Source organism: Chiloscyllium plagiosum, unplaced genomic scaffold (assembly GCF_037043375.1).
Source record: "Chiloscyllium plagiosum isolate Xiang-an unplaced genomic scaffold, Cpla_swu_hap1 HiC_scaffold_47, whole genome shotgun sequence".
NCBI lineage: Eukaryota > Metazoa > Chordata > Chondrichthyes > Orectolobiformes > Hemiscylliidae > Chiloscyllium > Chiloscyllium plagiosum.
Genome location: NW_028270185.1, coordinates 13,526,046 through 13,547,319, shown reverse-complemented (window position 1 = coordinate 13,547,319; position 21,274 = coordinate 13,526,046). Strand labels below are relative to the sequence as shown.

General features: G+C 43.1%; 1 protein-coding gene across 1 annotated transcript; it reads right to left on the bottom strand.

The window, feature by feature from the left end:
* Positions 1–1,818: 1,818 nt before the first annotated feature.
* On the bottom strand, positions 1,819–20,859 carry blvrb (biliverdin reductase B). The gene is made up of 5 exons (XM_043680946.2): positions 20,712–20,859; positions 12,975–13,136; positions 11,191–11,280; positions 5,938–6,069; positions 1,819–2,121 (listed from the first exon to the last, which is right to left on the bottom strand). Exons 1-5 carry the CDS (start codon positions 20,785–20,787, stop codon positions 1,961–1,963), a joined length of 621 nt encoding a protein of 206 aa, XP_043536881.1. The 5' UTR covers positions 20,788–20,859; the 3' UTR covers positions 1,819–1,960.
* Positions 20,860–21,274: the final 415 nt, after the last annotated feature.

Here is a 21,274-nt window from a genome sequence, read left to right as displayed (position 1 = left end):
AGACCCAGACCAGGAAAACTCCAAGTTGAATTTTGCTTTCACTCAGAACGTTGGCCCACCTTCCAGAGCTGAGAAGAGGAACTTCAGAATATAAGGACTAGGACCAGGAGTAGGCCATCTGGCCTGTCGAGCCTGCCCCGCCATTCAATAAGACCATGGCTGATCGTTTCATGGACTCAGCTCCACTTACCCGTCCACTCGCCATAACCCTTAATCCCTTCGCTGTTAAAAAAAATCAGCATTCAGCTAGGTAGCCTCAATGGCTTCACTGGGCAGGGAATTCCACAGATTCACAACCCTTTGGGTGAAGTTTCTCCTCATCTCAGTCCTAAATCTGCTCCTCCTTATTTTGAGGCTAAACAGGATGTGGAGCATTATACATCACAGACAACAAACTCTGTCCTGATGTGAAGTTCAGGGAGGTTATTTGCATTCAAACAGTGTGAGCCTGACATGATGTGAGTATGTAACCTTCAGCCACAACTCTTGCTCCAGATTGCCAGCTCATGACCTTTAATGGGAAGTGCCTGCATCTGAGCCAATGGTGCAAGAAACTACATACAACAGAAAGTTTTCACAGGCGTTCCATGGGTGTAGCTGAACCATTGTTTTGTAAGTGATCTTGAAATTTAGGTTATTTTTCCCTTTCCAACTCAGCAGTGTGGGCTTCCTGAGTGAAAGCAAAATGCGCAAAAGGATGTCAAAGTTTCAACTTGGAGCTTTCCTGGTCTGGGTCTGTTCCTTCAGGATCAAGGGTGAGTCCGTTCCACTCCATTTCAACGGCTGGTAAATCTAGTTCAGTTTAGCCAAACCACTCTTTTGTAAATGATCTTGAAGTTGTGCTCGAGCTAATCAAAAATAGACCCAGCACCGTACCCCACACCCTTCACCCAGCCACCTCACATATGTGTACGGAATCAGTCTGTTCTCTCACCAGATGTGGGTCATTAGTAATATTTCAGCCTCAGAATCGGAGGGTTGCTGATTCAAGTCTACTTCAGAGACCTGAGCACATAATCTCACCTGCGCAGGACTGAGACATAAAGTCATTCATTGGCTACGACATAAAAATAAGGCATACGCTGTCCCTTCTGGGAAATGTTAAAGATCTTTTGGCACCTTGTCAAGAAGAGCAGGAAAACTCTTCCCAGTGTCCTGGAATCAACATCATTGACCTGGATTATTTATTCGCCCCACTGTTTCTTTTTGTTGAAGCTTGCTTTGAGCTGCTGTGTTTCCTGCATTACAACAGTAACCACACTTTAAAAGTACTTTGGGGGTGTCCTGAGGTCTCTAAATAAGGGCAGCAGTGTCTGTGGTAGTTGGAGGCATGAGTTGAGGGGGGATTGGTTTTGCAAAGAATGGTGGTATTCCCAGAGGGAACAGGGAGAAGGGTTTAAAAAAAACACAGTATGGTATGATTTCAGAGAACAGCATAAGAATTCTCCCTGGCTGATTTTTTTTTGTGTTTGCAGGATCTTGCTGTGTATAAATTGCTTATTCTCCATATACCCCCCTCCCCCAAATACACACACCCCTAACCCCTGCGATGGTTGAAGCAGGTTTATGTCAATCAATCACTATCTTGTTGGAACCTGGGACCGATGTGGTCAATTTTAGAAACACACCCAGGGAATGGATTGGACCATACCATACCATCACTTGAGCATTTAGGGGCCCTCTTGTGGCACACCTTGGAACTAGAGGTTTGCATTCAAGTCCCACCTGATCCAGAGGTATGTAATAATATCACCGAACAGATTGATTTGAAAAAGAAGTTCACTTTTTTTAAAAACACAAAACATTCACAGCCACAGGAACTTTCAAGGAGTCTTGTAGATTTATGTCATTTATTATTCTGACTTCTGATGAAAATATTTTTTTTAGAAAAAGAGATAATGTTAACAAAAGCACCACACACTCTCCACCAATTGCAAGCCTCTGCCAATTGCAAGCTGTATCACGAATGTGTATAATTTCCGGACACACAGACAAAATTCCCATCGTATTCTGAAGTCGTCAGGCACTTGAGGAAGAAATGTCCCAAGTCATGTTTGGAGATGACCCGGCCTCCCCTTGCATTCACTGACACAGTGTAAGCCTCAGTTAAGGGTTGATCATCTGAAAGGGAAAGAGAGCAATTTGTAACAGAAGTTTGGGATTAGGAGGATACAAATTACTGGGAGAGTGATTCAATTAGGAATGCTGTGAAAAGGAGGAAATTCACAGGGATATGGGGATAGGGATAAATAGGAATATTGGGATAGAGAGACCATATAGGAATATCGGGATAGGGAGACCATATAGGAATATCAGGATAGGGAAGATAGAAATGAACTGGGATAGGGAAGTTACAACTGAAATATCTGGATAGGGTGCAAACAAAGCCTTTTGGATAGTAAGAGGAAGAATTTCCAAGCCAACACACAACCCTAGCTCCAACCCATAGAATTTCTTTCCAGCAGTAATCTGCATTGAACACTACTGCTACAAACACGAGACAATCTAATAGTGAATACTGGAAAAACTTGACTTACCCAGAGCCAGAGTTAAAGAGAGTCTTGGAGAGCTGCAACAGAGAAAAAGGCCCTTTGACCCAATGACAGGTGCCTGTCAAAAAAAATAACCACCTATGGCTCAGTGGTTAGCACTGCTGCCTCACAGCGCCAGGGACCCGGGTTCAATTCCTGCCTCGGGCAACAGTCTGTGTGGAGTTTGCACATTCTCCCCGTGTCTGTGTGGGTTTCCTCTCGGTGTTCCAGTTTCCAAAGATGTACAGGTTAGGTGAACTGGCCGTACTAAATGGCCCATAGTGTTAGGTGGATTAGTCAGGGGTAAATATAGGGGGTGGGTTTCTCTTTGGGGGGGGGTCAGTGTGGACTTGTTGGGCCAAAGGGCCTGTTTCCACATTGTAGGTAATCTAATCTAAGTATTCTAATCCCAGTTTCCAGCCCTTAGCCCATAGCCTTGGACAGAATGGCAAGACATTTGCTGCCACAGGTAACAGTTTAAGTGAATTCTGTAGATGCATTGAAGGGGAAGCTAAACAACATGGTGGAAAAAGCAATAGAACGGTATGTTTGATGAAAAAGGGTTGGAAAGGGTTGCTGTGAAACATAAATATCACATGGAACTGTCGTTAGAAAAGTCATTGTTTTCAACACATACTCAGAAACATTATCACAATCTGATTTGTAGCTTCATAGCTTTACTACAGATTACCCTGGAAAGAATTTCTAACCAAGATCATACTATATTGGATGTAAAAGAGGTTTGATCTGGCTTCATAATGCAATCCTTAATTTATCATGAGGTTTGGGATTCGGGATTCTAGTCTGCAATGCTCCCTTAGATTGCATAGTTTCTATTCTTAGATTATGCTACATCTGTGGGTGGCACGGTAGCACAGTGGTTAGCACTGTTGCCTCACAGCGCCAGAGACCCGGGCTCAATTCCCGCCTCAGGCGACTGACTGTGTGGAGTTTGCACGTTCTCCCCGTGTCTGCGTGGGTTTCCTCCGGGTGCTCCGGTTTCCTCCCACAGTCCAAATATGTGCAGGTCAGGTGAATTGGCCATGCCAAATTGCCCGTAGTGTTAGGTAAGGGGTAAATGTAGGGGTATGGGTGGGTTACGCTTTGGCGGGTCGGTGTGGACTTGGTGGGCCGAAGGGCCTGTTTCCACACTGTAATGTAATCTAATCTAATCTATTCATACTGTATTGCATCCAAGTCTCTGTCTTAACCAAGAGTGACTCCTGTCTAATAAAAGAAAAACCCTCTTATTTACACACATACTGATCTCTAATATACACCTCTCTAGTACAGGTTACTCCATTCTTTCAGACTCACAATAGCATGTGACTGCTGATGTTAGCATTACAATAGTATTTATCGCACAAAAATAGAAAAATACAGAAGAACATTAGCATAGAGTTGATTAAAATAGAATTATCAGGATAGGATGCAAACAGAAATTTTGGCAATAGAGGACAGACACCAGAATATCAAGGTAGGAATGATACAAGAAAGGAAGAATTTCCACTGCACAGGGTAGAAAACTACTGAATTGTAATTTTGGAACATGCTGAGGATGTAGAAAGTGACTTTAAGTGCAAAATGCTTCCTTTACAAATATGCAAATGTGTGCAAAATTCATCCCAACTGGAGAATGCTTTCAAATAAAAAGTAAAATTTCAACCAGCTCTTGAAGAATTCTCAGAAAACGAAGTGTGACTTTGGTTGACGTATGTTTGACTGCCACCAGAGCAGTGTTCTGGTGCCATCTGGTGGTTGAACTTAGATTATGCTACATCTTGCAGAATACAACCTTGTATGGAGGGCGCTGGGGAGTGTTGCTCAATAACAGGAGCTATGGGTACATGTGCATAGTTCCTTGAAAGTGGAGTCGCAGATACACAGGGTGGTGTAGAAGGCATATGCTTTCATTGGTCAGTGCATTGAGTATAGGTGTTGGGTTGTTATGTTACAGCTGTACAGGGCATTGGTTAGGCCACTTTTGGAATACTGCATTCAATTCTGGTTTCTCTGCTATCAGGATGATATTGTTAAACTTGAAAGGGTTCAGAAAAGGTTCACAAGGATGTTGCCGGGATTGGAGGGTTTGAGCCGGGATAGGGAGAGACTGACCTTATAGAGAGGTTTATAAAGTCATGAGGGGCAGAGATATAGTGAATAGCCAGTGTGCTTTTTCCAGACTAAGGGAGTTGAAAACTAGAGGACATATGTTTAAGTTGAGAGGCAAAAGATTTAAAAAGGGACCCAAGGGGCAACTTTTTCACAAGAGGATGGTGTGTGTATGGAATGAGCTGCCATAGGAAATAGTTGTAAAGAGGTGCTGGAAAAGCACAGCAGGTTAGGCAGCATCCAAGGAGCAGGCGAATCAACATTTCGGGCATAAGCCCTTCATCAGCATTCCTGATGAAGGGCTTATGCCCAAAATGTCAATTCTCCTGCTCCTCGGATGCTGCCTAACCTTATGTGCTTTTCCAGCGCCACACTTTTCGACTCTGATCTCCAACATCCACAGTCCTCACTTTTTTCCTGCCAGAGGGAGTGGTAGAGGCTGGTACAATTACAACATTTAAAAGGCACCTGGATGAGTATATGAATAGGAAGGGTTTAAAGGGATATGGGCCAAGTGATGGCAAATGGGACTAGATTAATTTAGGATATCTGGTCATCATGGATGAGTTGCACTGAAGATTCTGTTTCTATGCTGTACATCCCTATGACTCTCTACTTCCTGTGGAATATTTTATTGAACAGGGTAGTATTTGGAGAGCTGAGAATGTGATGATAAATCTGTTTGTAGTTAAAACAGTGTTATTGCATAAAGTGAGCTATAGTTTTTAAAAGAGTGTAAATGTGAGTGTCAATACCTCATTATCTTTAGCAATGCTGTTTCTCAGAGTAATTAGTTGTGATGTTCTGGTATGGGTCATTATTGCAAAGTTTCTGGCAGCCTGCAGTGATGGGACAGACATTGTAACAGCATGGACAGCATGTGCCAATCATGCAGTTGCATTAGCATCAATGCAGCCTTTCAAATTATCTTTCAAGTGAGGAACTCTCATTCTAATAATTGTGAGTGAAAACCTTTCTCACCATCTTCCCTGTAGATATTTTGCCAATGATTTTGAACCCACTTACCAGTAAGAATAATTTTTCTGTATTTGCATTGGCAAAATATCTTCAACATAATCGTAGAATCCCTATAGCGTGAAAGCAGGCAATTCAGCCCATCAAGTCCACAATGACCCTCCGAAGAACATTTCTCCCAGACCTACCCTATTCCTGGTAAGCCTGCATTTCCCACAGCTAATCCACCCAGCCTCCACATCATGCTTCCATTTAGATTGGATGTCTCTGCCCCATGTCCTGCAGTAATTTTAGTCAAACACAGTAAAGATGATCTCACTGTCAATGTGAGGCGGAAATACAGCCACATAATCCAGCCCAGAATTCTTCAATACTTCATACATCGTCTGGTGATCCTTTGTGACATCCAGCAATCGTGGTGGGATCTTGGCTTTGTCCCATAAAAGGAATGCTGTAGAAATAGAAAGAACACATCAACTGCCTTCATCTCTCACCACCCTAACTGGAAGAGACATCTCCACAAATATTCCCATCCTCACCGACAGGGGAGCCTAGCACATTAGTGCAAAAGGCAAGGCTGAAGGGTTTGCCACTATCATCAGCCAGAGGTATCAAATGGACAATCCATAGAGTCATAGACAATCCATCTTGGCACCTTCCTGAAGACCCTAGCATCACAGATGTCAATTCAGTTCACTCCACATGAACCCCATGCAAAGAAGTCAATAGGATATTGTAATGATACTATGGCTTTAAGAAGTGTGTATTGCCCTGGTTTTATTTGGAGAGAGGTTTTAAGGAAGCGGTATCAAGCTGTCTATTGAAAGCTCATAAAATAACACCTTGAGAGGCTTTGGATGTTTTTAAAAAGTTGGAACAATAGAAGCAGCCTGAATGGGTGGGGCCAACTCCTACAGAAACAGGATTTTTAGTTTTTCATTAGCAGTCGCTGCTGGGGTTTTGAAACTAAATGTGGAAGCTGTTTTTCCTTTCTCGGTTACAGCTAAAAGTTGGGGGTTCTCTTGCTGCTGGAATTGCACGTGAGACAATCTGTTTTTCTGAATTTGCCTTTGTCGAGGGTTTGTGGGATGTTACTATATTGGAATAGTTAATTAGCAATAGTTACTTTATCTATTATTTTGTTAAGTATTTCAATAGTTACAGCTGAGCCAATTATTTTCTTTATTTTTTCTTTTATTGTATTTTAACTATAGAGCATGAATAAAGTGTATTTTGCTTCAAATCTGATTGGTTAACCAATCAAATTGCATCTGGAATGCAATACTTTACACCTACATTTAAAATAAGCAAAAAGTTAGGGTCTAAACTGTCTTTCTTAATACATTTTGAGGGGCTTTGGTCTGGTCCATAACGATATTGAGGAACTGAATACGGTGAAGTCTTTGGATCTGACAATATTCTGGAAATAGTTCAACAGCACAATCTTAAGTACTATCTGTGCACCAAGCCAAACTGTTCCAGTACAGTTACAACATTGACATTGACCCAGTAATGCGGAAAATTATCCAGGTATGTCCTACTCAATAAAGGCAGGACAATTCCAACCCAGTCAACTGCTGCCCTTCCAGTCTCCTCTCAAACATCAAAGTGATGGAAGGTGTCATCAACAATGCTTTTAAACCAGTGTTTACTTTCCTATAACTTGCTCATTGATACTCAGTTTGGATTTTACAGGGCCACTCAGCTCCTTAACTCACTACAGCATTGGTACAAAAATGGACAAAAAAAGAGAAGGTGAGATTGACTACCCTTGACATTAAGGCAACATTTGACTGAATGTGGCATCAAGGAACCCCAAACAAGGAGTCAATGGGAATCGGGAGAAGATTCTTTGCTGGTTGAAGTCAAACTGAGCACAAAGGAAAATGATTATCGTTATTGGAAGTCAGTTATTTCAGCAAAATTCTGCAGAGTATTTCCCGATACCCAAACATCTTTAGCTGTTTCATTAATTAGAACATAAGAACTAGGAGCAGGAGTAGGCCGTCTGCCCCTTTGAGCCTGCTCTGCCACTCAATAAGACCTTGGCTGATCTTTTCATGGACTCAGTCCCACTTACCCGCATTTTCCTCATACCCCTTAATTCCTGTATTTTTCAAAAAAGTATCTACCTTGGCTTTAAAAGCATTTACTGAAGTAGCGTCAACTATTTCCCTGGGCAAGGAATTCCATAGATTAACAACCCTCTGGGTGAAGAAGTTCCTTCTTAGTTCAGTTCTAAATCTGCTTTGTCTAATCTTGACGCCATGCTCTCTTGTCCTGGTTTCACACCAGTGGAGACATCCTATCTATTTCTATTTTATCGGTTCCCTTCATAATTTTATATGTTTCTATAAGATTCCCCCTCATTTTCCTAAATTCCAATGAATAAAGTCCCAACCTACTCAGCCTTTCCTCATAAGCCAAACCCCTCAACTCTGGAATCAACCTAGTGAACCTCCTCTGCACCCCTTCAGTGCCAGTACATCCTTTCTTAAGTAAGGAGACCAAATCTGCATACAGTATTCCAAGTGTGGCCTCAACAGCACCTTGTACAACTGTAACATTACCGCTCTGCTTTTAATCTCAACCCCTTTAGCAATGAAGGACAAAACTCCATTTGCTTTCCTAATTACTTGTTGTACCTGCAGACCAACCCTCTGTGATTCATGCACAAGGACACCCAGGTCCCTCTGCAAATCAGCATGCTGCAACTTTTTACCATTCAAGTAATAATCTATTTTGCTGTTACTCCTACCAAAATGTATGACTTCACATTTACTAACATTGTATTCTGTCTGCCAGACCATTGCCCACTCACTCAATGTATCTATGTTCCTCTGCAAAGTTTCACAGTCCTCTGCACACTTTACTCTGCCACTCATCTTAGTGTCATCAGCAAATTTTGACACATTACACATGGTCCCCAACTCCAAATCATCTCTATAAATTGTAAATAATTGTGGTCCCAACACCGATCCCTGAGGCACACCACTAGTTGCTCATTGCCAGCACAAAAAGCACTCATTTATCCCCACTCTTTGCTTCCTGTCAGTCAACCAATCCTCTACCCATGCTAATAATCTACCCCTAGCACCATGCATCCTTATCTTATGCTGCAGCCTCATGTGCGGCACCTTGTCAAAGGCCTTTTGGAAATCTAGGTACACCACATCCACTGGGTCCCCGTTGCCTACCTTGCTTGAAATGTCTTCACAGAATTCCAAAAGATTTGTGAAGTATGACCTGCCCTTCATGAGCCCACGCTGCGCCTGTACAGTAAACAATTTGTTCCAAGCTGCCTTGCCATTGGTTCCTTGATAATAGATTCAAGCATCTTCCCCACTACAGAGGTTAAGCTCACTGGTCTATAATTACCCATCTTTTGTCTACATCCCTTTTTAAACAGTGGTGCCATCTTTGCTATTTCCCAATCTGCTGGGTTTGCTCCAGAGTCCAGCAAATTCCAGAAAATTACCACCAGTCCACCTGCTATTTCTCCCGTCATCTTTTAGTACCCTGGGATACATTTCATCAGGGCAAAGAGACATCTATTCTTAGCTCCATTAGCTTAGCCAACACTAACTCTTCCGTAATAACAATTGTTTCTAGGTCCTCACCTACCTTTGTCCCCTTGCCACTTACTGGCATGTTATTAGTATCCTCTGCTGTGAAGACCAATGCAAAAGTACCTGTTCAATGCTTCAGCCATTTCATCACATCCCATAACTAACTGCCCCTTCTCATCCCCTAAAGGACCAACATTTACTTTAGCTACTGTTCTTCATTTCATATATTTATAGAAACATTTGCTATCTGTCTTTATATTCTGTGCTAGTTTTTTCTCATACTCTATCTTACTTTATAGCTCTTTTTGTGGCTGTTGACTTTTAAAGTTTTTCCAATCTTCTGGATTCCTGCTGTTTTTGGCCACTTTGTATGCCTTCTCTTTCACTTTGATAGCCTGCCTTATTTCCTTAGACACCCATGGCAGATTACCCCCTCTGCTTACAGTCCTTCTTTCTCACTGGAGTATACTTTTGCTGGGTCCTTTGAAACATTTCTTTGAAGGTCCTCCACTGCTCATCAACTGTCGCACCATAAAGTCTCTGTTTCCAGTCGACTTTAGTCCTCAAGCACCAATCAAGACTCCTCAGATACCGAAGCAGTACATGTCCAAATATAGCAAGACCTGGGTAACATTCAGGCACGTGCTGGTAAGTGCCAGGAAATGATCATCTCTAATAACACAGAATTCAACCAGCACCACTTAACATTCAATGGCATTACCATTGCTGAGTTCCCAACTATCAGTGAATTATCACTTACCAGAAACCAAACTGGGCCAGTCATATAAATACTGTGGTTCCACAAGATCTCTTGTATACCGTAGATTAAAAATTATGACCCTCTTTCAAATCTAACTTCATAGGTTAAGGGATGGTTTGCCTCTCTCATTCCATTATCATATTGAAATGGAGTACAATTGCCTGCAAAATGTTGACGTGTTTAGGTTGCAATTAGTAATTTCTTGCTCAGTTGGTCTCTGAATATTTTACTAAGATGCAGAGTTTTCTGACTCTCTCTGCTTTCTCGTCAAGACCTTGGTTATTCATTTGATTTCGTGTTAAATGACTCTTAATACAGTTGTGCAGACTGTTAGATATGGGTTTAGCAGGGCAGTAAAAACTCCCAATTTAGATATTCAAAATTATGGGGCCGACTTGACCTCCCAGTCACCGCCCATTTTAATTCCCCTTCCCACTCCCTTTCCAACATCACTATCCTCGGCTTCCTCCATTGCCACAGTAAATCAGACCACAAATTGGAGGAACACCTCATCTTCCGCCTAGGCAGCCTACAGCTCGGAGGACTTAACACTGAGTTCTCCAATTTCAAAAAACCACCCTTCCCATCCCTGACTCCCTTTCCAGCCCCTCTCCCTTGCTTCCATTCCTCTGATCAACCCGTCCTTCCAGCTGCCAACCGGATTAATTGCTCTCAGCTACAAACCAGGTTGTACCCTCGACCTGTGTTTACCTATGCCTACCTTACCACCCTGCCCCCTCCCCACCCAACCCTCCCCCCCCCACTTATCTGCAGCTCCCCTTACTCCCACCCCCAATCCTGAAGAAGGGTTACTTCTGAACTGTTGACTTCTCCACCTCCTGATACTGCCTGGCTTGCTGTGTTCTTCCAGCCTCCTGCCTGTCTATTTTGGATTCCAGTACCTGCAGTATTTTTTGTCTCTAACACCATTGAATGGCAAAGTGTTTACCACTTAGAAGATGAAATAACATGAGAATAAAGGGTCATCTATGGCTTAGTTTATAGCATTCTCACATCTCAATTAGAGGTTTGTCGGTTCGTTGGAAATACTTCAGCACAGGAGCTAAATAACACAGTCAAGCATCTTCCACAGCACTAACTGTGGAAGTCAGTCAAATGAATTGGGAGATTCAATTTATTTCTCCTCCCTCTTCAGTAATAAAATGCTTCTGTCTCAAAGTTATAAAAGTTGCTATATAAATATAAGTCTTTTGTTTCTTTGGGCTATCAGCCTGAAACTCACTTGACATGCAGGCCACCACCTTTCTCACATTGTGGGCCTTCATCGCTTCAACAATGTTCTTGGTTCCCTCAGACATCATTGTGGTGGGGCCTGTAGAGGCAGAAACATACAAAGGCAATACAAAGTAGTGAGTATGACAGTGTTGCTCCAAGTCCAACGCTCATTTATAGGCTTTACACTCCGAGGTTTAGTGCTGAAAGAGTCACATCTACAAGGATTGTAACAAGTCTTTTGTCATGTGATTTAATTACCACATCTAAGAGTTTGGGTTCATTTCAGACTGGTCAACAAGAAGGCAAGGTCAGGAAATGTCTTTAAACTTAGGGTTCTTTAGAAATCTGTTTATTGATTATCAAGTTCTAACCATAACAAACACACTGGGTGGTACGGTGGCTCCATGGTGGCTCACCATTGCCTCACAGCGCAGGGACCCAGGTTCAATTCCAGCCTTGGGTAAGTGCCTGTGTGGGTTTCTTCTGGGTGCTCCAGTTTCCTCCCACAGTCCAAAGATTTGCAGGTTGGGTGGACTGGCCATGCTAAATTGCCCATAGTGTTTTGGCCAGTTGGATTAGCCATAGGATATACAGGGTTACAAGGATAGGGGTGCTGGATTGATGCTCTTCAGAAGGTCGGTGTGGATTTAATGGGCTGAAAGGCCTCTTTCCACACTGTAGGGATCGTATGATTCTATAATCATTTGAAATATACCAGACTCTAATTGCAGTACAGAAAGACTATTCTGCACTTGTGCTTCTATCAATCACTAGGCTGAAGGCCTCATTGTATGGTGGAGGGTGGGAGTACTAGGAAGGGAAGTCTATGACTCATTGTCTTGTAGCTGACAGCCAGTGGATAAAGGGGAAGCCTTGTAAGGCTGGGGTGTACATGAGTCGTCTGTCCCCCTCACCACACCAAATCACATACAACCCTCTAAGTCATGTCATAAAGCATCCAAAAAATAACAAAAATATCAGGTGAAGGAACAAAAAGGACATGTGAACGATGACAAACATGCCTCAACACCATAATATAAGAGAAAAAAGCTTTTTCTCCACAGCAATGAAAGGGTAACATGATTTTCCCTTTCAAAAATGTTGATACAAATATGTACACCCAGACTGGGTGATGATATCAGCAACCCCATCACTCTATACCCTTCCAGTAGGAGGCCTAAAGCCTTTACCATGTCAGACCATTATTGGATGGCATTAGTGAGTCACCTAGCACTCAATGAGCAATAGAAGGGTAACTCATTGAATCCAAGGGAACGAAAATTCAGCAGCTACCTGAGCAAACCAATCATCAGTAACATTGATGGGAAGGGGTCTGCCCATTTGATCTTGTCAATGTTGGCCCCTCTATTGGTTAAAGTTTGTAATTACAGCATGACAAGTTTATATAAGAAATTTCTAACATAAATGCTGACACAGGAATACATAACAGAGAAAGCTGTATATTGACTGAATAGTTTTAATAAGTGAACGAATGAATGATAGATCTATACAAGAAACCAATTTGCATGTCAGAAATGTAGATGATTTATGTTGACAGTGAAGTGACATCACAGAAACAGCTCATTGACCCAACGCTTTATGCTGGTGTTGATGCTCCAGATGAGCCTCCCCCTATTTTGGGTCATCTCACCTCACCAGAATATCTTCCTATTCCTTTTTCCTTCATTTGCTTATCTACTGTCTTTTAAACTCATCTATGATATTTCAACATAACCACGTCATATGAAGAGAGTTCAATTTAGCTGCTCATAGCCTTGCAGAGAGACTTACTCAGGTCATTCCTGGTTCCCAGAATAATGATGACTCCGTCCTGACCTTTGACTGCCTTCTGGACATCTTCCTTGTTCAGAACATCACCGACTATGACGTGTAATCCTTTGCATTCAGCTGGAAGTCTGGCTGGATCACGGACCAGAACAGTGACCTCATAACCTACAAGAAACAGGGCGCGTGTGTAATGGGCAAAAAACTGATGTTGAACCACTTTGACCAAGGACAATCCACCCAGAATAGTTGCTCCAGATTTGATTTTGTTCTCAAATTCAGCAAGTTTCCCCACTTGACATTTACTAACAGACATTGCAAATTATACCAAGGAATTATGTCACTGTACAATTTAACCTGTAGACTTCATGTTATCAATTTCAACAGAATCAATTATGTCTAACTGTGCATCAAATTTTAAATATGTTTAATCAACTAGTTCAGACACACCTCTAAGGCAGGTGGGACTTGAACCCAGGACCTTTAGCCAATAGGTAACCAGTTTGTTTTATTCTGGTTCTCGGCTTCCTTCCAACCTTTTGAAGCTGCAAAACACTAGAATCTTTACACAGAAATTGCCAATTAGCATCAAACTATTTAGCAGTATCTCTGTGAATGTAGCAGCTGTTAACTATATATTAATTGACTTTAATTATACTCAGATGGAGGTCAATTAGTGGTTTCACCTGAGCAGATATAAGGAGACACTCTGTCAAATGGAGGTGTGTTTGAAGTAAGAGATCTTTACTTTAATGTTGTGTTCTGTAAATAAACATTGTACTGTTTATTTGCTGCAGTTCTATCCTCCAACAACTGACTTTCTTAAATATAAGAAGTGATTTGACTCATTTGATGGTAGACGTAGGAGTAATTCCTCTGAGACAGTTGTGGCTGTATGGGACATTAGTTAGGCCACTTTTGGAATACTGCATTCAATTCCGATCTCCCTGCTATAGGAAAGATAGAGTCATAGAGATATACAGCATGGAAACCGACCCTTCGGTCTAACCTGTCTATGCTGACCAAATATCCCAACCCAATCTATGTTGTAATACTTGAAAGGGTTCAGAAAAGATTTACGAAGATGTTGCCAGGGTTGGACGGTTTGAGCTAGAGGGAGAGGCTGAGGCTATTTTCTCTGGAGCATCAAAGGCTGAGGGCTGACCTTATAGATGTTTATAAAATCATGGGGGGTAGGGATAGGGTAAATAGACAGTCTTTTCCTTAAGGTTGGGGAGTCCAAATCTGGGGGCATACGTTTAAGGTGAGGGAGTAAAGATTTAAAAGGGATCTAAGGGGCAAGCTTTTTATAGACGATGGTGCTGTATGGAATGAGCTGCCAGAGGAAGTGGTGGATGCTAGTACAATTACAAAATTTAAAAGACATCTGAATGGGTATATAATAGGAAAAGTTTTGAGGGATATGGGCAAAATGCTGACAAGTGGGACTAGATTAATTCAGGATATCTGGTCAGCATGGAGTTGGGCTGAAGAGTTTGTTTCTGTGCTGTACATCTCTGTGACTCTATGACAGACCTGTGATCCAGTTAGCTTATTTTTATATTCATTCATGGGATGTGATTGTTGTTGACTGGGCTGGTATTTATTGCTGACCCCTAACTGCCCTTAAGATGGTGTTGGTGTAGATACACCCGTAGTGCTATTGGCTCCAGGATTTTGACCCTGGCGGATCGACAATATAGTTCCAAGTCAGTAGTGGATGGTTTGGAAGGGAACTTTCAGATATGCCATATCTGCTGTTATTGCTTCTCTAAGTGGCAGGAGTTGCAGGCAACATTTCTAATTTTCTTCTCAACAGTGCGGGCCTCCAAGAATCATTAGATTAGATTTTAGATTAGATTTAGATTACATTACAGTGTGGAAACAGGCCCTTCGGCCCAACAAGTCCAAACCGACCCACCGAAGCACAACCTACCCATACCCCTACATTTACCCCTTACCTAACACTACGGGCAATTTAGCATAGCCAATTCACCTGACCTCCACATCTTTGGAGTGTGGGAGGAAACCCACGCAGACACGGGGAGAACGTGCAAACTCCACACAGTCAGTCGCCTGAGGCGGGAAATGAACCCGGGTCTCTGGCGCTGTGAGGCAGCAGTGCTAACCACTGTGCCACCCAATCATATGTGGCATCGACTTTCAGAACCAGAGGTCAGTGTCATAATCAGCCAACATTGATCGTTGTCACTCACACAGCCACATAGCTTAAAGGGAACATTAGTTGCAAGTGTGGAAGGTGCCATCTCTCAAGCTTTGATGAGTTGTTTGCAGTGCAGCTTGCAGGTGGTGGACAGGCTTTGGGGAATCAAGTTGTGATTACTCATCTCACAATTCCCAGCCTCTCATCTGCTGTCATAGTCACAGTATTCATATGGCTGGTCAAGTCCAGTTAAGTTTCTGGTCAATGCCAACCCCAGTTTGCTGATTGTGGGGTATTCAGCAATGGTGATTCCTGGATAGAAAGAATATTACTCTACAGCTCTGGTCATTGTTCCAGACTAAACATAAATGTAAAAGTGCATTTTATCTCAGCACCCAAAATTCCGAGTGAACTGTAACACTACCACCGCTGAATGTTTAGGGAAGTGGTCAAGCTCTCTCTTGCTGGATTTCGTCATTGTGTAACACTTATAGTAGCTTGAATTGAATTTATTGTCACGTGTACCGAGGCACAGTGAAAAGCTTTGTCTTGCGAGCAATACAGGCAGATCACAGAGTGAAGCAGCATAGATAAGTAAATAATAGGTAAACAGCAGCAAAACAAAATCACAGTTACAGGGAAATGCAAAGAGTTTGTGAATCCATTCAGTATTCTAACAACAGTAGGGTAGAAACTGTTTCAAAACGGGCTGGTGCATGTGTTCAGGCTTCTGTACCTTCTCCCCGATGGTAGAGGTTGTAGAAAAACATTGCCAGGGTGGGATGGATCTTTGAGAATGCTGGCGGCCTTTCCTTGACAACGGGCCTGGTAGATGGATTCTATAGATGGGAGGTTGGCCTTGTGATTGTCTGGGCCAAGTTCACCATTCTCTGTAACCATCTCCGATCTTGAATGGTACAGTTGCCATACCAGGTAGTGATACATCCAGACAGAATGCTCTCGATGGTGCACCTATAAAGGTTGGCAAGGGTATTTGCCGTCATGCCAAATTTCCTCAGCTGCCTGAAGAAGAAGAGACATTGTTGGGCCTTTGTAACCAGTGCGCCCACGAAAACTTGTTGTGGATGACCACTCCCAGGAGCTTGACACACACCATTCATTCCACCCTGTGCTGTGTGACCCAGCGACAGTGAAGGAATGATGATATATTTCCAGGTCAGGATGATGAGTGGCTTAGAGTGGCACATACAGGGAGTGGTGTTCCCATGTATCTTTCCACCTCTGTGCTGTTAATGTGTAGGGGGGCATGAATAACAACCCACTGAAAGTCAATAATGAGTTCCTTGGTTTTGCCGGCATTGAGAGTTAGGTTGTTCTCAGTGCACCATTTTTCCAGGTCATCCACCACCTGTCTGTAGTTTGTTTCGTCACCATCTGACATTCGACCGACTATGGTAGTGTCGTCAACGGCAATGTAAATGGCATTAGTCTGGTATTTGGCGATGCAGTCATGGGTATACAGTGAGTACAGTAGGGGGCTGAGTACACACCCCTAGGGGGCTCCAGTATTGAGGTAAAAACAATGACTGCAGATGCTGGAAACCAGATTCTGGATCAGTGGTGCTGGAAGAGCACAGCAGTTCAGGCAGCATCCGAGGACAGGCAAAATCGACGTTTCGGGCAAAAGCCCTTCATCAGGAATAAAGACAGAGAGCCTGAAGCGTGGAGAGATAAGCTAGAGGAGAGTGGGGGTGGGGAGAGAGTGGCATAGAGTACAATAGGTCAGTGGGGAAGGAGATGAAGGTGATAGGTCAGGGAGGAGAGGGTGGAGTGGATAGGTGGAAAAGGAGCTGGGCAGGTCGGACAAGTCCGGACAGGTCAGGGGATCGAGTTACTGGAGGTTAGAAGCTAGGATGAGGTGGGGGAAGGGAAAATGAGGAAACTGTTGAAATCCACATTGATGCCCTGGGGTTTCCTCATTTTCCCTTCCCCCACCTCATCCTAGCTTCTAACCTCCAGTAACTCGATCCCCTGACCTGTCCGGACTTGTCCGACCTGCCCAGCTCCTTTTCCACCTATCCACTCCACCCTCTCCTCCCTGACCTATCACCTTTATCTCCTTTCCCACTGACCTATTGTACTCTATGCCACTCTCTCCCCACCCCCACCCTCCTCTAGCTTATCTCTCCACGCTTCAGGCTCTCTGCCTTTATTCCTGATGAAGGGCTTTTGCCCGAAACGTCGATTTTGCCTGTCCTCGGATGCTGCCTGAACTGCTGTGCTCTTCCAGCACCACTGATCCAGGCTCCAGTATTGAGTGTAAGTGAGGATGAAATATTGTCCCCAGTCTTCACTGATTGTGACCCGGAGGGAACCCATGCAGGCATGGGAGAATGTGCAAACTCAACACAGACAGTTGCCTGAGGTGGGAATTGAACCCGGGTCTCTGGTGCTGTGAGGCAGCAGTGCTAACCACTGTGCCACCAATGGGGAGGCTGGAGTTGATTAATACCATGACCAGCCTTTCAAAGCACTTCATGACCACTGAGGTTAGGGCCACTGGGCGGTTGTCATTGAGACATGCTGCATGAGTCTTGTTAGGCACAGGGATGATGTTGGCCCTCTTGAAACAGGCAGGGACAGTGGCCTGCTGCAGGAAGAGGTTGAAGATGTCCGAGAAGAATTCTGCCAGTTAATCTACGCATGCTCTGAGTGCACGGCCTGGTACTCCTTCTGGTCCCATCGCTTTCCTTGGATTCACACGAAGGAAAACTGATCTGATCTCTGATGCAGTGACTGTTGGGATAGGTTCATCAGGACTTGTTGGAATAGGTGTTACCTCTCCGCTGAAATTCTGCTCAAAGTGAGCATAGAAGGCGTTGAGACAATCTGGGAGATGTGTCATTGTCTGCTATCTTGCACTGTCTCTTTTTAGAACCCGTGATGTATTCCGTCTTTGATATAGTCGCCAGGTGTCTGTCTGGGTCTCTAGTTTGGATTGGTATTGGTCGTTGAATTAAATTTGCAACTTATCAGCTCAAGCCTGAATGTTGCCCAGATTCTGGTATTTTTGGACACAGGCTGCTTTACTGACTGAAGAGTTGCAACTAGAACAGAAACACTAATCATTAACAAACATCTCCATTTGTAACCGATTGATAAACCTCTCTCCCTCTCATCAGTTGATGGATAAAAAACATGACCAGTAGCGACACATTTATCTGCTGATTACAGGCTGGTTTTAGTAACTGTCATGTTTGGTCAGGAATCAACCAACCACTGACAACATTTGTGAGGGCGAGTCAGCAGGAACCCTTCCCAATATCTGAGTGTAATTCAGCAAAAATTGACTAGAAGGAAACTAACAATTAGGTGGAAGATTTGCACAATGTAATAAATGTTTTCATTTCCTCAAAAGAATGAACTTTCATTTATATAGTGCCGTTCATGTCCACAGAACATATGAAAAAGTGTTTTGCAGTCTATCAAGTAGTTTTGGATGATAGGAATGTGGAGTCGTCCATTCAGCCCCTCATGCTTGTTCCATCATTCCATGAGATTTGTCCCATTATTCCTTAAGCTCTTTGGTTAACAAGAATATCTCAATCTCAGTTTTAAAACTAAAAGTTAATCAACTGTCATTTACAAAATGAGTGTTTCAAAGTTCTTCCACCCTTTTGCATGTAGAAGTGACCTGTGATACAAGGTATATGATTCATATATATTTTAAGTCATTTATTCTAGTTTGGATTTTAATCTACTGAAATGTGTCTGTGAAGAGGTTTAATGCTTAACTTGACAATATTTCTGAAGCCTTTTTCTTTTAAAGTCAGCATGAGCAAGGAAGTCCCTAGGGTGATAACTGGAATTTGTGTGCTTTTGGAAAGGTTTACCAGTTGACTGAGTAGATGTGGAGAAGCATTAACTTGTTTTTTGTTTATAAAGACCAAGGTTTTTTTTTGCTTAGAAATAAACCAGTAGCTTGGAAAGCCTTTCTTTCTCAGTTCACAGAGGTCCTATTGGAGGTCAGATGTATAAACAATTTCTCCTGAAGAAAGGAGATGGTTTCGAATTGTTTGGCAATAGGTTACCTTAGTGTGAGGACTTTAGTTCTAAAATTCCAGACCAGAAACGTTTGAAAGGGTTCTTTGAAATTGAGAAATGGTAAGCATAGTTGTGTGATTAATCAAGGACAAGGCTACCAAACTTTGAAGGCAAGGGATTAAAAGAAATAGATAAGTTAAACCTACAGATGTGAAAGAGAAGTGAACTATCTGGTGTTTGAGTAGTATGTTGATGTTGGGATAGATGGGATTGTACTTTTACTGTGTGTTTCAAAATCTTTCAAATTGTTTTATATGCAAACAGTTTGGTTTACTCTATTATGCAAAAGGAAAGATAAAATAAACTTATGTTTTATGTGAAAATGAAATCTGCAGCTTTGCACGCCAATTTTTCATTGAAAGATCACCTCATTAAATAATGAAGAGAAAAGCAACATTATCTGTCAAGCCAGATATCAGTCAGGGATCTGACTTGTCCAGTAATACCATCAACTGGAATTATAACAGTTTCTTAGTTTTACTCTGAAAGGCCTGTATCTAATTTTTAACTCTGAGCCACTCTCCTAGGCTCCCAGACCGGTTGAAATTGTTTCTGTCTATCTATCTAACCTTAATGTCAGCAACTTTCACCAACTCGCCCATAACTTTTTAAATTTCAGGAAAGGTATCCCTAGTCTGTGTAGTCTCTCCTCATAGCTGGTTGCTAGCACCTCTCTCTCTGATGCTTGGTGGACCACCTGGGGAATTATACTGGCCCATTACTATGTGCAGAGCTCTTCAGCACACACCTGAACCAGCACAGTGTGTTCATCATAAAACTGAGCCCAGGACCTCACTATGGTGGTGCCCTTGTAGCCATCTCCTATATCTTGGACTGCCCAGGGAACTCTGCGCTGTCGGAGGGGCAGCACCCAGGGAACTCTGCGCTGTCGGAGGGTGCTAATCTTCAGTCGGAAAGTTTGCCTGACACCACAACTGCCCTCTCAGGTCATGGTGGTCCTTACGGAGGAAAAGGGATGTTCTCCCTCTCCCAGACCCTCCCTGTCCTGGACCATCCCATAATTACCCCTCACCCAAATCCATAGCAACAAAAAGTCTGCCTATTCACTTGATGCTGTTTGTGGGATCTTGTGGTGTGCAAATTAGCTGACCAGCAATTGGCGAGTTGCCTTTTCTCAACATAAAAAGTGGCCACTTGATTCCTTCCTTGGCGAACTGTGCAAGCACTTGGTTATATAAATTGCAGCACTCTCTGTCTCTTTGTTGTAAACTTTAATCGAATGTTTGGAGATTGCAAGGACGAACTATATAAAAATGCTGGGGTTTTGACGCAGCAAGATTGGGACTGTCTCTTATATGAGCATTTTCAGGTCTTAAATGGGGAGAAGAGGCATGCCCAGCGAAGTTAGTGGAGACGCGATATGTCTGGGCAAACCTCAACCACCAGCTATACCCAACGCCGCTGACTCGCTCACTGCTCCGTATTGGGTCAGTTTCCCCGGTCTCACTGGTTAGTGTCTGATCGGATTCCCGGGAGGATTTGTTGTTCCTTACCGGCACTGACGGCCTGTGGAAGGGTAGCGAGTCCCGTCATCCCGGTGGAGCCGAAAATCACGACCTTCTTCCCCATGGTTATGCCCTTGGACACTGCCACCTCTCTGGCTCTGGACCTCACACTGAATGCAATGTTCTCCTCTCCACGATCTGTAATTGTATCATTGGCTTCCGGGTGAGACTCCGCCCCCTGACCATTTCGGCCCTCCCTCAAATTATTCGCTTGAACCCGGGCCTCCAGGATCAGAGGTCAGGACATTGCCATTGCATCAAAATAACCCTTACCTCAATTTATTTTTCCAATTAACCTGTTCAGGAAGTTATTGCACACCAATGGAGCTTGAACCCGAACCTCCTGGTAGAGAGATAGGGACACTACCACCGTGCCTCAAGAGACTCTACCCAATGTGTTGAAGCTATTATTGAATCAACCTGTTCAGAGATGTTATTACACACTTCTGCAGCAGATAGGACCTGAACCTGGGTCTCTCTGTCCACAGCTACAGACAGTACCACTGAGGGCCAAACTTCTGTATTGTAACTGATTCCCAATTATGTTATTC

Excerpts from the sequence above, each read along its gene's own strand:
- blvrb (XM_043680946.2), bottom strand. The coding sequence starts at position 20,787 with ATGGGGAAGAAGGTCGTGATTTTCGGCTCCACCGGGATGACGGGACTC. Across the intron at positions 13,137-20,711 it reads TCCACAGGCCGTCAGTGCCG|GTTATGAGGTCACTGTTCTG; the intron begins GTAAGGAACAAC and ends TGTTTCTTGTAG. Across the intron at positions 2,122-5,937 it reads ATTTCCGCCTCACATTGACA|ATGATCAACCCTTAACTGAG; the intron begins GTGAGATCATCT and ends TTTCCCTTTCAG.